At 40.4% G+C, this 15703-nt stretch overlaps 2 protein-coding genes and 1 long non-coding RNA gene across 5 annotated transcripts in view; 1 reads left to right on the top strand and 2 right to left on the bottom strand.

The window, feature by feature from the left end:
- LOC108493550 (dual specificity protein phosphatase 13-like) overlaps window positions 1–6728 on the bottom strand; it is a 22732-nt gene extending 16004 nt beyond the window's left edge. Inside the window, exons 1-2 of the mRNA XM_017807109.1 lie at window positions 5869–6728; window positions 234–262 (exon numbers count right to left, since the gene is read on the bottom strand). The gene's annotated coding sequence lies outside the window, so the exon portion shown is untranslated. The remainder of the gene's footprint in view (window positions 1–233; window positions 263–5868) is intronic.
- The window catches only part of LOC108493552, a 28784-nt gene that overhangs the window by 11225 nt on the left and 1856 nt on the right, over window positions 1–15703 (top strand). For 2 of the 3 annotated variants that reach the window (XR_001873516.1, XR_001873515.1), the window contains exon 3: window positions 2048–2219. This is a non-coding gene — a long non-coding RNA (uncharacterized LOC108493552). Of the gene's footprint in view, window positions 1–2047; window positions 2220–2394; window positions 2479–15703 lie in introns of those variants that run through there. The other variant, XR_001873517.1, reaches the window with a different exon arrangement.
- Window positions 8653–11334, bottom strand: LOC108493551 (dual specificity protein phosphatase 13-like). The gene is made up of 3 exons (XM_017807110.1): window positions 11174–11334; window positions 10666–10883; window positions 8653–9553 (listed from the first exon to the last, which is right to left on the bottom strand). Exons 1-3 carry the CDS (start codon window positions 11332–11334, stop codon window positions 9354–9356), a joined length of 579 nt encoding a protein of 192 aa, XP_017662599.1. The 3' UTR covers window positions 8653–9353.

Raw genomic sequence — 15703 nt, 5'->3', positions numbered from 1 at the left:
GTTAAACAACACAGAGACACAGTGTTTTTCTTGAGCTGCAGCACAGAGCATGTGCAGGGCATTCCCCACTTGTCACCTTTGTGGTTGAGGATTTCATGCAGTGTTTCTTCCTAAGCCCTTCAGATTTGAGCTGTAAGTATGGTTGATGCAGCTGTGCTTCTTTTTTATTTCTAAAAAGAATGGCTTTCCCTTTGTACTGTTTGCATTTTTTCATGCTGCTTTGGTTCACTCACCGTTTTCCTGAGTTTGGTAAAGCAGCTGTCTGTAAAAACAAGAATAGAAAAAAAAAATTATCAAAGCCTTTTTTTTTATATATGGGAAAGAGATTTTTTTGAATGCAGAAAGGTGAGTCCATCAGGTTATGCACATAAGTACTATTTCTGTCCTTGATAAGCTTTCACTTATGGTCCTTAATTGGTCTGTGCAAATCCATTGCCAAAGAGGTAATTGACCATTTTTATAGAAGGATCGGTAACAAAAGCACTCCAGGCTATTATTCTAAAAATAAAATTAAAAAAAAAAAAGGGAATTATGAAAAGAATGTGTTTCAGGGCATCATCCAACCTCTCTAGAAACTATGCAAATTCACTTGGTGAAAACAACAGCAGACACAATGAAATGAGTTGTATATGAAGAACTGAGATCTCAAATGTGATATTATGCAGAAGGTAAAGAGTCTGTACTAGATAAGTAACAGCTCGATGTGTTATCAAGGGTGCACTTTGATTTTGATGAATGTTAAAAGAACCTTTAGCCTGGAAAATAAAGAGGATAATTTCTCTCCAGGCAACGGCTGCTTGTGAAAGTCATAAAATAAGAGCACTGGAGCCCTAATTTTATAGTGCTTTTTAAATGATTTTCAAATGGTCCAGCTGCTTTGTGCCACAATAACACAAGGCAGAGATATTTATGCCGGCAATAACAAGCATGCATCAGCCTGCCTGAGCTGCTCACACAGGCAGCCTGCACTAGGCGGAACACACATGGAAAGATGATACTTGCCAATGTGGATTGATCACAATTACACTGTGGTCAGAGAGATCCTGGGAAGCCGCTTTTTCCACCAGACAACTTGATTGTTTTTCTTGTCTGTGTCTTGCCTGCAAAGCACAGGATGTGCGCGGCTGGCAATGCCGGTTCTATTTTGGCACTTGAGAGCCTGCCAGCAATGTGTGCCTCATAGGCCATGATGTCCTTGGCAGACTTCTCTTTTCAGAAATAGGAGGGCAAATTCAGCTCTGGGTTGCACCGCTGGTTTTAGCTGAGGGTTTCCACAAGGATTAGTTTGGCCCCAGCATTGGTGCTGTGATGTTGCACTGTATTATATTCTATGGAAATGCACACATGACAAACGAACTCCGGGCAAATGCTATGGAGTTCTGTTGAGATGCTGAATTGCCACCAGCAACTTTCTCAGCTATTTTACCTCTGCATGGTTAGGACTTCAGTCTAAAACTACAGTTTGTTTTCCAAGACCTGCTCTAAGATGAGAACTACCCCAGGGTGGTCTAGCTTAGCTTGCCAATTTGGGTAGTCATTTCAAAACTGTTTTTATCTTTACAGTCCCCTTTCCTTTGCGAGACATCGACAGAAAACAGGTTACTGGGAGAAACCTGTCTTCTAAGCCAGAAGAGTAAGGCTGAAAGAGCAGTTCTTTTATAAAATATTTCTGTAAAATTAAAGAACTTTCTGTGTTTGTTAGTGGTAGAGACACAGCAACGTTTGAATAAAAAGAATTTTGGTGGGAAGTCGGAGCATGAAAAAAAGGCTAATTAATGGCTGCAAATTTATTACATTTGCAGTAATTCTCAGGTCCATAAAGCTAAGACAGAGCTGGGCAGAGAGCATGGCAGGAGGAAGGTACCGTGCGGAAGTCCCCAGCCATTCAGCATCTATTGTCACCAAGGTGAAAATCTCTGTCTCTGTCTCCCACCTGGATGACTTCTTGTATGGTTTGCACAATTTTTTCCCCTGATCCCAATCTAGCAAAACATATTTGCATCTTTTTATGTCCAGGAACATACTTAAGAGCTTTAATTTTAAACAGGGGCCTATTTTCTCTTGGAATTGAGTTTGAAGAGTTTGAATGAGCAGAATGGACAACAAATTAGGAATGTATCCTAAAGGAGTGTCTAACACATTTGTTGCCTTCATTTAACCAAATGATCGAGGAATGACTGGAGCATACAAAATTCAGAAACCTTCTACACCCTAAACAGGTAAGATAGATTTGATGCCAAACTTTGGGTCATGTTCCTTACACATGTTCCTTACATCTTTATGTCATACTCAGATTGTCTGACATTTCTCCTTGTCACTTTGTTTTTTAATCATGTAAGAGTTTAGTTGACACAGGTGTATATTGTATCTTAGTTCAATATGTAAATCCTGCAGCTTGATGAAATTGCTCACTACTGACCAACTCTTTGGATAGCATTGCCTAGAGCAAAGTGACAGTATCATAAGGCCAGCCAGCAGAAAAGAAGCGGATCTGCTTTTCTAAGAATACAACAAATAAAGATTTTTCCCTTATAAACAGCAATGAATACATGTAGTGCTGTTCCAGCTGCAAGGAATAGTGCCATGGTCACAGATTGCATTTCTTCTGCCTCACTCACATCTCATCTCATCTTATCTCATCTCCAACAGATCCAATTTACAGGAGATGAGATAAAGTAGCCTCCAGGGTATTACATACATCCCTTTCATAAATCAAGAACCACTTTTTGTTACTAGAGACCTGAGTTCAGAAACAGAGGGAAATACATGGCATTAGGCATTGTAAATGGCCAATTGGCATGTCTCTGCAATAGCTCTTTGCAGCTTTTGGCTGTTCCTCAAACCAGAAAGTAACTATTTTTGTATTGTGTATTCTGATGAATCAATACAGAAAAACTAAAAAAGTCAGTGATTTCTGACTGAGAACTCAGAACTTTCTCCCCATTCACTAAAATACAGCACCATTCCCTTCTATAATTGTTTTTTTCCCCTACGGCTACAGAAGATACACTCTGATGGATTAGCAGTAGACCGTGTATGATCCTTGCCACTGATGTGGGTAGGGTTTTGCTGGTCACTCCTAATCTTTCAGGATCCTGCTGTTCTCCCACTTGCCAGTGGAGACGATGTCTGTAGGTGGATAATTAGGCTCACACAAGTGGTTGAGGGAGGTTTAGTTAATGCTGCTAAAGTAATTTGTGATTGCTTAATGGAAGTGCTGAGTAGGAGCAGTGGTTTACCAGCAGGACAGGGCCTTGCCATTTGCCCTCGTGAATGCACTCAGAGGTGGTACAGAAATGTGCAACAAGGTGGAAGTCAATCGTGTCCTCTGCAAGTATTCCATAGTAATGCATTTCCTGGCCATGGAAAGTTGGGTCTCATTTGATTCTCCATGCAAAAATGTGCTGCACTCAGTGCATGGGTGTCACCAAGCCCTTTCGGGTCTTCCTTGTTATGGGTTGTGGAACTAAGGAGAATCATGTATGAAAGCTCATCACAAAAAGTAGCTCAAGGTATCTTATTGCCTTGTAGTGTACTCCTGTCTGTAGAGAGCAGTGCCCACCAGACTTTGAGATATTTTTCCTCCTTTGACATTTACAAGAAAAAGTGAGGCAGTGAAAGAATGGTAAAAGGTTGTGATTTCTGAATATACTCAAACATATCTGGAAATGCAGAATTCCAAGTTATTTCACTTCTACAAGTAAATAAATTCAACAAGTTTTACAGGGTCCAGTTGACTACAAAGGCATTGGGGATTGCTGGCCTAAACACCTTACAAAAATGCACTTCAGGAGGTAGCTCAGGTCCTCCTATCATTAAACTTGAAATATGTATGTTGAAAGAATACACAAGGTTTTAGCCCATCCTGTAACCATTTTGCCTCACCCTGTATGATGTTTCTTTGATGAAACGATATTAGCCTTGTCAATCTGGCTAAACTCCAGTAAACAAACCTGCCTGCTTAAGATCAGCATGAGGTTTGATTTCTGCACAATATTTTACATATTGTGACCTCAGCCACTTATTATGTACTATTTCAAAAAACATTTTACCTTTAAACCCAGAGAGTCTTGGCCTTGGCCTTGCATATAAACAATGGCTGATAGCCAGACAAATATTTAATAATCAGTTTGTTGACAACTTCAAAGTCTTCCAGGATGAAGGTCATCATATAAAATCAGCCTTCCCCATTTTATTTTATGAGATAGATTTAACTTGTTTAAAGATACTGATCATCAGATTTCTGATAAACACATAAGGAGAAATATTTCTTATTAAATACAGCATTAATTCTAGATTGATCTTTGATTTCCAAGTAGTTGCTCAGAAACTGCACACAACTGGTTCCACAGAAACAAGAAGTGACAATATATGGTACTGCTTGGGTTACTTTAGCTCTGACACGAGTCCTGATGCTGGCATGGGTTTGCTCAGCGATAGAAACGTCCACTGCTTATTGACTTCACTGAGTATTGGGTTGGGCCCTAAATGCAAATACTTAATGATTAATTTAATACTCTATTCCCCATTTCTATCTCATGAAGATCCCATGAAACCTTATTCTCAGGAGTTGTTCATATTTGTCTTATTGATGTTGGCAAAATGAAGAAAATTCTGTCTGTAGCACTTGATCAACTTCCAGTTTCACTATTTGCAGTCTGTAACTTGTATTTAAGCTGATATTAGCGATCAGCTGTTGCATTAGCAAACAAACCTGTTTACATTTTTATTCCTGTTAGCTGAATGTTCTCAAAGTTTATCTTTTCCTTACTACACATACACTATTTTACATTTTATTCCCCACCAATTTCAGTGATTTTTGTATTAAATCTTTACTTTTACTACCTGTTGGGCTCAATTGTACAAATCCAAATGGTTCTAATAAGTAAAACTTTAATTTCCAAGTACAGTTACAAGGTTTAACTGGAAAAGCTGAGGTTGGTTCCCCATTCTCATTGCCAAGGCAGAAGTTCAGTGAAGCACTGCATGTTGTTGTGTTGGCTTCTGCCTTTCCACACTCATGGCCCCTGTTGCTGGGCCCACCTGCAGGGTGTCACACTCCTCATTAGAAGTGCAGTGAGATTGGGAAGCAGGTTGCAATTTGTAAAACCAAGTTTTGTAAATGAAAATTATTTCCCCATCACCTAGCTCATTTTTTTTGGCTCTGCTTTTTCATAGCTAAAAGAATGCCCACATTTATCTGTAATCAATGGGCAATTAGTCAAAGGACTGTTAGTTCCTCCTGCTTCTCTCATGTAGGAATTATTGTAATTTTAATTTCCAGGTATTTCAACAAGTTTGCAACCTGGTGGTGGTGAAAAAAACTTGTTTTGGCATAACATCAGGCACTAGGCATGTTGAGTGCAGATGACTGCATGAGTGAAATATCCATCTATACAGCTTTGAAAAACAAACAGTAGAGTCTGCTGTCATTCAGAACATCGATATTGTTTTTGTTAGAAATTTCAACTGCAAATCAAGTTGTCATATAAACAGCCAAAATCAGAATACTTTTGAATGTGAAAATTTCTGTTCTAGTTAAATTAAAACAAAAAAGGTAAAACCAATCACTGTTCAATTTTAAGGCTGCTCAGGATCATGAGTCTGTCCTGTGCTTTGTATGGTAAATGCTGCAGCATTTATAAAATAATGCAAAGCAATAGAGTCTAATTCTCTTTTTAATTAATTTTCTGTTCAGTGGGTTCTTTCTTTAATGAATCATCCTTTTTCTTTCTTCTATGCTAATCTTAAGTCTATTTTAAGGCAATGAAGTTTACCAATGCTAACTAAATAAAGTTGGACAGCATATGTTAACGAGTACTGTATTTCCCAGCCCTTCAGAACAGCTCAGCCTCAAATAACACTTACATATTGCCTATGTAGAGATTAGGCCACTCTTCACCCACGTGATTTACTTCCACCTTGCAGCTGTCCAAAATATCTGGCAGTTCCTGGGCAGAGGGAGTGCCAGCCTCAGAGCATTCCCAGGCTGACAGGGTCTGACTGTCTTCAGGTGCTGACCCCTTCGGAGGCCACACGCAGATTTAGGCAGAGGAGGGCCTGCTGGACGGCGCTGCTGCAGGACCCACAGGGCAGTTTTGTGCTGAAGCAGGCTCTTTGCTGCCGCTTGATGTTCCAAGCAGGTGGCTGACTCTAAATACGGCACGCGCCTTGACGCCTCCCTGGATTAGCTCAGCGCCACATCCCTCATGCAATGGGCAACAGCCAGAAAAACGAAAACTCTGCATTAACTGAATCTTAGGCAAAAAAATGCTACTCCCCTCCCCACATGAGCTGTATTGCTGTTCCTGCCAGCATAGAGCTTTCCCTGGGAAAGAAATGTCGGTCAATGCAACTGAGACACAGTCCCAAATGCCTCATGTGACCCAGTTCTAATAATAAGCTACCAGGAAAGAGGGGATAGCGCATCTTAAGGGTAAGTTCAAAATAAAGATCATGAGAGCCACTGTCCTGGGCCTTACCCACTATCCTGTGCCTGACTGGATGTAAGCAAAGTGGATGTCTATAGAAAGTAAGAACACACAAGTATGAATTATACTGCTTTCTAACCTCTCCCAGGTTCCATCTAGCTGCAGCTCATGAGCTTCCTGATCTGGATGGAGTTTCTAAGTATTTTGTAACCTGAATGGATTTCTGTCCCACAAAGTCTGGGGCAGGAAGGTCTGTGCACCTGTAGCTTCAGAGGAGATAGAAGGTAATTAGCTCCTGGTCAAGAAGGACCACCAGGACTGACAATTCCTGCAAGCTCCTGGGAGGGTATACAGGCACTGCTGCATGAGCCTGGGTGCTTTGGCCAGCTCAGCAGGTACCTAATTTACCTTTAGGTATTTAAACATCTTTCAAAATGGAATTCTCCCTCAGTTAGAAGTTAAATTTCAGTGCCTTTATTCTCCTGGGTTGTGTAGACACTCTTAACAAATGTGCATTTTTCTGAACGAAGTGCCACTGGCAAGAAAGTATTTTTCCTTTGTTTTGGTTCCTTAGTCTAACTTGCCAAACCACCACTCAAAATACAAGTTTTCATGCTGATAGTAGAAAGAAATGAAGTGCTAATGTCATATCCCAGTATGACTTGAATTTTGGGTACTGTAAGTAACAGGTGAGGAGGTCCCTTTTCCTCTTAGTCATGTAACTTCTTAAAACAGAAAGCATTGTTTGTTGTGATGTGCTAACTCTTCTGCTTTTGCTTATGTTGACTGGAATCTTTTTTCCTGAACAAAGCTGGAGTCAAAGTTAATCTGTATATAAGGAAGGGGGCAATGCAGACAGATGGTAAATATAGGCAATGCTGACTCCACACATTAAAAACACTTCTGTGATTTGCTAGTGCCCTTGAAAAGAGCACTAGTTCATTCTCTCCACTGAGGTAAGTTTTGCTTACAAGATCACTACCATGTCATTGGTGGCTTGGATGCCCTACTGACTCAGCTTTGCTCTGTACTCATCTCTCCTCTACCCCTGCTAAAACAATACTCTCCCAGGATAAGCAGTATCTTCAAGAGCAGGTACTAATTTACAACAGGAGCAGCTTTCACAGCTGTGGCTTTGTAGGACAGATGTTCAGGGGCATGCAAAGCATTATCCTGATGGGGAGATTCCATTAATCTTGCTCACATGTGTCTAATTTTGCCCAGCCTAAAGCCACTAAAATGCATTATTTCACTCACATGAGTTTCAGATTTTTCAATGCCAAGTCTTCAAAAGGTTTCCAGATTAAAAGCTACTGTAATGTGAATGAAGTATAAATTATAATGAAATATTAAGTCATATAAATCCCTATTAATTTTAATGGAGAACTTCAAAGCAAACCCAGCTCCTCCTCCTCCACCTTGCTTCTTTGTGAGTTATAAAAGTTGTCCCACCACTGTTGGGTTTTAAATGTGATTTCCTATTTGATCTTTTTACATGACAGTGTCTTATCTTTCTCTCATCAGTGGAGCTCTTTGGCAAGGTTTAGGAAAATCTGAACAGTGAAATTGATGTCTGAAAGAATCTTAAATATGCTTATTTTGCAAAGCACTTGTGTACAGCAAAATAGGGACAGATTTCTAAATTCCCATAAATGCTAGGCAGAATCAGCATTCATGTCATAACATCTCCAAGAATTAAGGAGAATATGGGGGTCTGGGAAGGAAGAGGTTCAACTGACAAGTTTACCACTATTTTAGTCTTCTAATAAGCTCTCTTCCAGCAGAGAGGAAAATGATCAGAACTGATGCTTCAAATGCAAACAAACAAGCAGAAAGGTATTTACTTAATCTAGCAGAGAATCTTTATAAGGTCAACTAACCAATAAATCAAACCAGTAGCAAAGGGCAAAACCAAATTCGATTATCACTTCATGGTTCACCACAAGGTAAGAAGCTAATTTTCAGTCAGAGTGGTAGCATGAATTTCAAATGCAGTTGCTATATTAAAAATCACATTGGTTTAAGTACCGATTAACTGGTGATAGGAAAAGTGACATGCTCAAAACAGCTTAAAACTAATTTGTATCAATTAAAGCCAAGCCACTGATGTAAGCTAAGCTTCTACCTGATATTAAACCATGGATGATTCAAAGCCACTGACACAGAACTGACCTGGGATAAGTTGGAGTGAGAACGAACTGATGAGTTTAAGCTTACAAAATGCTTCAGAGACCTGACATTTTTTAATGTCCTCAATATACTACATGATATACATTATCTTGCTGAAAATGTATTTAACAAGAAAAGATTTGTGGTTTTGCTGACCCAAACTGCAGAGAGCTTCACAGACGTTTATTCTGCTGGTGTGGGTCTTCTGGCTGTCACAGCTTTCTATTGCACTGTAATATTTAGCAGACCTGTGAAAGAGGAATGTTTCTGTAGGAGTCCCTGGGCTCTTAAGAAACTGCCCTTGCCACATAACCAGGCCTCAAACACAAAAAGCTTTTCTTATGAGAACATGCATATGAGAACTGTAACCAAACTGACGAAGATGATTATGTTACCCTCCCAAGTAAAGGAGACTCAAACATCCTTTACAGCTAGATGCAATTACTGAACTTTCCTCTGGCATTAGCACAAACCAGGAACAAACTCGGTCCATCTTAACCACTTTAGTGGATTTATATGGTAGTGCCACTGTAGGCAGGGCAGCTCCACAGTGCTTACAGTGCTGATGTTGGTTGAGCTGGTCTTGGAGGAACTGAACTATCAAAATTAATCCATTTACAGTTCTCTTGACCTTTTACTTTGATGCATAATTTTCTTCATTTTTGTAACATGCACTGATCATAGGAAGTTGTGTATGCACAATGACTGTGAAGGCTGAAACTCAGTAAAGTGAATGCAAATAGGTTTGCCCAGTCAGCAGTCCCTCTTTTGCCGTAGCTGAACATCCAGATTTCGCAGGTGTTTCAGAAAGCCACGATTGGGTGAAATCCATCGATGCTCCTTCACTGTTTTGATGGCTTCAACTAATGGGAGGTGGTGATTTATCATGAGATATGCCAGGACTAGGGAAGCTGACCTGCTTACTCCAACTGCACAATGTACCAATATTTTAGCTGGTAAAAAAAAAAATTTAAAAAATTATAACCATGGAAGAGAAGCAGTACAGTGGACAAAGTTTAATTTAAAGGGAAGGCAAAGCCCTTCTGCCTTCTCCAGCTTATTCACAGTAACACTGCAAACATGATGTATTTCTTACCCTTCTGATAAATCATATGAACTGCTAACAATTAACTCTAATTTGCCATTGTTACACTCACTTGTGTAAGAAGTGCCATGAGATCCCCCCCTGATGTCAGAAACAATGGCAAATCACAGAAAAAAACCCCTGTTGAAGTAATGAAGTTGTTCTGTTATGAGAAAGAGGAAAATCAGACCAATTGGTTTCAAAGGGCTTACTTAGGCGAAGAAGAATGTTAAAATTTGGCCTGAGTGGATGGCACTAACAAAAGAAAAATGACTGGCTAGTACCATTGCATAATAAGGCAATTTGATGCAACTGTAATTGTATTTTGAAGGCAAAATTTGTGATATAGAGACATCTCCATTAATACCAGTTTACTCATGCTAAGAAATGATCTTTTATGTAAAACAGGTTAATTAGTATTATATTGTACCACTGCCAAGAAGCTCAGTTTCTTGTGCAATTCACTATAAATCTCCTTGGGTAAAGGTAATTCTTCTCCTTGGGGACACAGCCCTGCAGGCCATGTTCAAACAAGAAGCTCATCTGCAATATCTGAGCCTCCTCATACAGTTGGTGATTGTAGAAATTAGGACTTTTGTTTCTTTATTCATTTGTTCTTATAAGTACCGTTGCTATAAAAGGGTCTCAAAAGAGGGTGTTCATTTTAAATGCATGTTTTTGATTCTGCTTTTTTTGAATGAGCCTTTCCTTCCAGATATTCTCCTCTCCTCCCCTCTCTTCCTCTCTCCATCCCAGTCTCTCTCCTGCACTGTTCATTTCTTTTCTCACATAAGCTTTTTGGGACCTAGTCAGAGCTACGTCCAGGTACACAGCACTCCCTCCTCCTGCCACCCACCGTGCAGGTAACCCGCAGCTAGCAGGACACCATGTAGTGACTCGTCCACCACTGAGCTTGTGGAGCTGATCTGTTATAAGAGGCTGCCAACTTGCATAAAAATATGACCAACAATAATTTCATACCTCCTGGAGTGTTCAAGGCTTTGTGGATAAATTGTGCTGCGGAGAAAAAGAACTGGCTTATATCAAAGCTTGGCAGGTCATGGGCTGGTACACCATAATAATGAATGGTCGCTCCATAATAGTCCTGGCCTCCGTGGCTGTAGGCTGTGCCATGGGCAGCATTTAAAACATGGGTCACGCCCATCTTCCACAAAATAAATCTGTTGTGAGCTGTTACTCTAAGGAAAAGACAAAGGCAAACAAATCAAATGGGTGCAGTGACATTCACAGATCAGGAGTAGCACTGTGAGACTGCATTTCCCAAGCTGGAGCATCAGGCTGTGCATTGCCTCTAAGGGCTAACCTAGAAGCAAGTACCAGCTGAGTCATAATTTTATCTCGGAAATCGTGCTGTCTGCAGTGTAAATGACAGCAATTAGGAAAGCTATGAGCTGTCTAAAGCCGCACCCATGAGGCATACTAACAGACAGAAGGTATGGCAGAGGTGTGTCCATAAAGCTGTACTTACAGGTCTCCTAGAAAGAGATTAGGCCATACTTCATCAACGTGGTTGCAAGAGGGCCGCCCGGTGTTCAGGAGCTGCTCGATTTCTTTAAGAGAGGGGACGTCCCCTGTGCATTCCACAGCGCCTGCAGGTCCCTGGGTGTCCAGCACCTCCGCCCCGGACATGCTGGGAGCCAGGCAGAGACCCCGCTGCCCCGGCCGGAGTCCGGCGCTGGGCCCTGGGGCGCTGCCAGCCCCGGTCGGTCACGGGGAGACTGGAGATGGGCTGGAGATGGGCTGGGGCAGGTGCCGGCAGCCAGCCTGTGCCGGCAGCCAGGCCGTCCCTGCGCTGCAGCCGCCCCCGGGCCCCCTCCCCAGCGCTGTCCCCTCGCCTCTGCAGTACCCTAACCGGCGCAGCCAGTTCAAACAGGTGCAGGGACCAAACTGGGCGTTGCTGGGTCCTCACTTGTTCCAGTCCGCTTCTCAGAGCTTGCACAGCAGCCCTGGTACCGGGCACATCAGCCACATGTGGCAGCAGCCCCCTGCCCGCAGGACACCCCCCAGAACAGGGCTGTGACTGTTCTCAGTCATGTCCTCGACAGAGCATGGGCACTCATCACAAGCATTTAAAGGCCTGATAAACGAAAAATAGAAACCTGTCCAGTGCAAATAGAGTGGCAACTGTCTCATTAACAATTGTCTGCCATTTATTTTAAGGTGCTTAAAAACATATCTGTGAAAGGGTCAGAGATGCACCAGCAGGTCCTACCAACATGGTCACCAGGAGGTTAAAGACCAAGCAGATGATTATGTCTTGCCTATTACTGATAATCTAGAGAAATTTATTTCTTGAAGTTAGTGGTTTTTTTCACTGAGTAAAATTATCTGAGCCTAACTGTACTTCATATTTTTAATATTTTCTATTGCAGTAACTTCTTTCATCACTCTGTTAATACAATACACCTGCCATGTATTCCATGATACCTCCCTCTGTTGAAAAGAGAACAAAGACCATGAGTATAATGGTTGTCAGGTGAAACTTGTGAGCCACTGAGTTAGTTTATATAGAAAGGTCTGGAGAGCCACAGGTTAGAGACCCATTCTATCAAACTGTAGTATTACTGGGCCCTTTCAAGTACAACGGTGCCTGTGCAGGATGTGTGACTCCTGGCAGGGGGCTGTAAAACTGTCAGTGATGGAGCTACGAGGCAAAACAAAAGAAACAGTGATGCTCTTTCTCTGTAAGCCTGGCAGTCCACCAGAGAAGGTGATTCAAGAGGAGAAGCTTGCTGCTGATAGTATCCCCTGTGGAAAAAAGGCAATGAATGAAAAGAGCTCTTGGTCAGGTCTGAGCCACCTTTATTCTGCATGCATTTATATACTATGATGGAGAGAAGGTTTACTCTAATTTATCAAGAGACATATCATGGAGAGCCATTTCAAACTGGGTATTAAAGTCTGGACTAATTAACTATGCTTAGGAATACTCAGGGTGAGAGATCACCATAATACGATGCTATAACTTCCAGCATCAGAGGGCAAAAGTCATCTGCAAGAAGAGGAAAGAAAGTGACTTTGTATAGAATATCCCATGAAGCAGAAATTACTAATATTCCGTGGATTTAGGGAAGAAACTGCTTAAGAGCATGCTGTATACAAAGAGACTTGTTACTTCCCCCTGCCATATATGTTCTGACCTAAAAGGTGAAATAAGGGAAACTACAAGCAATAGCACTGCAGTGCTTATTTAGAGGGGGCAAGGGAAAGGCAGTCAGGCCTTATTTAGAGGGAAAGGCAGTCAGGCTCTGCTGTGAGTGAGGCAATCAGCTGGTCAGATCCAGCAGAGGACAGGACTGGAAAAATGGTTGAAGTTATACTACAAGCAATAGGTATATGCCCTTAATATGTTACCTTGTTTTTCTGTTTTGGTCTTCTTTTTTTCCTTCAGTAAACTAGCGCTTTTTAAGCCGATTGATTTGTGCTCAAACTGACTGAGCAGGTTAAGTTGTTCAATTTAGTTTACTTTTCTCAGGTTTCTGGGTGGAGGCTCAAAGTGAGGCTTTACTATGAGGTTTTATTAAATGTAACCCCAGCCCATTTGTTGCCAATCAAGTTCTGTCAAGTAGGTGACATTCATGTTTAAGTTTATCCCTTTTCAGCTGCAAAACTTTTATTGGCCTCTACTCCAAATGCACTGACTAAGAATTCAAAGTTCATCTGCAGCATGAGAGATGACAAACAGAAAAACATGAACTCCAGCAAAAATGATCTCCAAGTCCTGAGTGCCTTCAACATTTGTATGGCATGCAGCCATCTGCTTCAAAAGACTGACATTCCACATCTAACATCTTCTAAACATTTAATAGTCTGCAAGCATGGCTTTGGTAAAGCTGCGTTACTGACCTTTTTTAGCCAGGAGTTGCCTTTGAAACAGACAGGAGGCAGAGATCTGGCTTTCAGATACATTTGCCTCTCTACATCCGTGCTTTTTTCCAGGTCCTTTTAAATCTACTAAGAATGGATGTAAAAAGCAACAAACTGATATATGTTCATACTGAATAGAGGCAAATGTAGCTTTCTGTGCAGGAGGCACAGAAATTCCAAGAATTTGGAGGTTCTCCTGGCTGTTGGAATGGTGGGCAGCACTAAACCAAACATTTGTGTGTAATTATATATGAACAGTAGCTGCTGTCTCAGTTGAAATTAATGCATGATTAATTTCAGAACAAGCAACAGAAGGCATCCTTCTACTTGGACTATGCCTTTGTGATTACTTTGTAGGTAGTACTTGCTGCAATAATCTAAATCAAACATTCCCTGGCTAATAATATATTAGGTAGCAACAGTGTAAACTGCCATGGAGTGCTCTAGTAGCCCGAAGCACGGCATTATCGGGAAAATGCGCAGCAGTTGAGAACGGGAAATTCATGGTAGCTTTTCTATTTCTTCTATTGAAATTAGTGCTATCAATTCTAACTGATGCCTGTGACGCCTTTCCATCTCTTTAATGAAAACAGGGCCAAAATCAGGCTCCTTTCACATATCCTGAAAGAAGAAAGCTTTTACAGGGAAAACATTACAGAATGGAAGTTCAGCTAGCTAGGGTTCTATAGATACAGTGTCTCCACCTGCAAAAGATCTTCTCATTTCACTCATCAGCCTGTTTTCAGGATTTAATTTTTGAGATGGTTAACTATTGAAGAAGGATTGAACTATTTGAATTCTGGTACGTTTTGGTAAATGCTAAGTGAGACAGTTTTCTGGTGTTCCACAATATTAATGTATTTTTAACATATGAAACAAGTTTGTCTGATGATCATAAAGAGTTAATTCTTTTTTCCCCCCTTTTTTTTCTCCTCTAATAAGCTCATTTTGTGTCTTGAAAAATGATTATGATTCACTACTTTGATTAGCCCTTAGGCATTCAATCTATTTTTCTTCCAGTACAGAATTAAGAAATTTGAAGATAAAACAGATGCTTGAAAGTTCACACATGACTGACCTAAGTATTCTTCAAATGAAGTAAAGAGATTACAAAGAAATTATAGGGCAGGACCTGATCTGTGCAAAAATGATATTACCAAATCAACGCATCCTCCAACCCAGAAAATAAAAAAAAGAGCATGATTTAGATCAATTAGCACTTCTAGTGAAAGACATTCCCCTTGCCATATTGTATTCTTTGCTGGCTGAGATTTTTCATAAGCAGTTCTTTCTCTGTTCAGCTGAGGCCTTTTTTTTTCTGTGTAGGGTCTTAAAATTTGAGACAGATTATTTCAAATTATTAAATGCTAACAGTATTCTTTAATGACAGTTTTAAAAAACCCCAAAACATTACATTAACACATCTCATTTTCCTTTGCTATATAATATATTGTAACTTGAGCTAGTTGGGAATTTTCAATATAAATTTCTTTTCTTTTATTGTATTAAGTGTCAGCCTGAACATTAAATCAATCTAACTATTGAATTGAATAAATTGTTTTCAATCTAAAGATGCATCAGTGTTATTACACATTTTAAAGACTTTTTTTCCTTGGCAATCCATAGTTGTTTTAAAAAGATCTGTAGTATAGAGCTTGTCACAAATTCTCAAACTGACATGTCAGCATTGGCACTGCCTGTCAAACTTACATCAATGCCTTCATGTCACATGGCATGAAGTGACATAACTCAAAGTGAAGGAATGAGGTTTATTGGAAATTTCTGTTAAATAAAGCACAAACTATTTAGATAATTCACCCTTTTAAAGAACATCAATTGTTAGCAAAGAGAAGTAGTTTTCAGCTTTGAAGTGCAGCAGCCAAGCTGCTGTTACACATCTACTTTCATCTAAGAGATACAAGTTTTAAATTATGCTATTTATTACTTCTCTGTGCAAGCTTATTTGGTAATTTTCAAAATATTTGTTAGGTGATGAAAATAGACAGAACATAAAAATGCCATTAGCAATAACTTTGGATAGAAACTGAAGATCAAGCCTTTTTCCAGTGCTGAGGTTCACAGAATCACAGATTCGTTAGGGTTGGAAAGGACCTCTGGAGATCATCCAATC

Source organism: Lepidothrix coronata, unplaced genomic scaffold, assembly GCF_001604755.1.
Source record: "Lepidothrix coronata isolate B3197 unplaced genomic scaffold, Lepidothrix_coronata-1.0 Scaffold17, whole genome shotgun sequence".
NCBI classification, from domain to species: Eukaryota; Metazoa; Chordata; class Aves; order Passeriformes; family Pipridae; genus Lepidothrix; species Lepidothrix coronata.
This window is presented reverse-complemented; position numbering and strand designations above follow the sequence as displayed.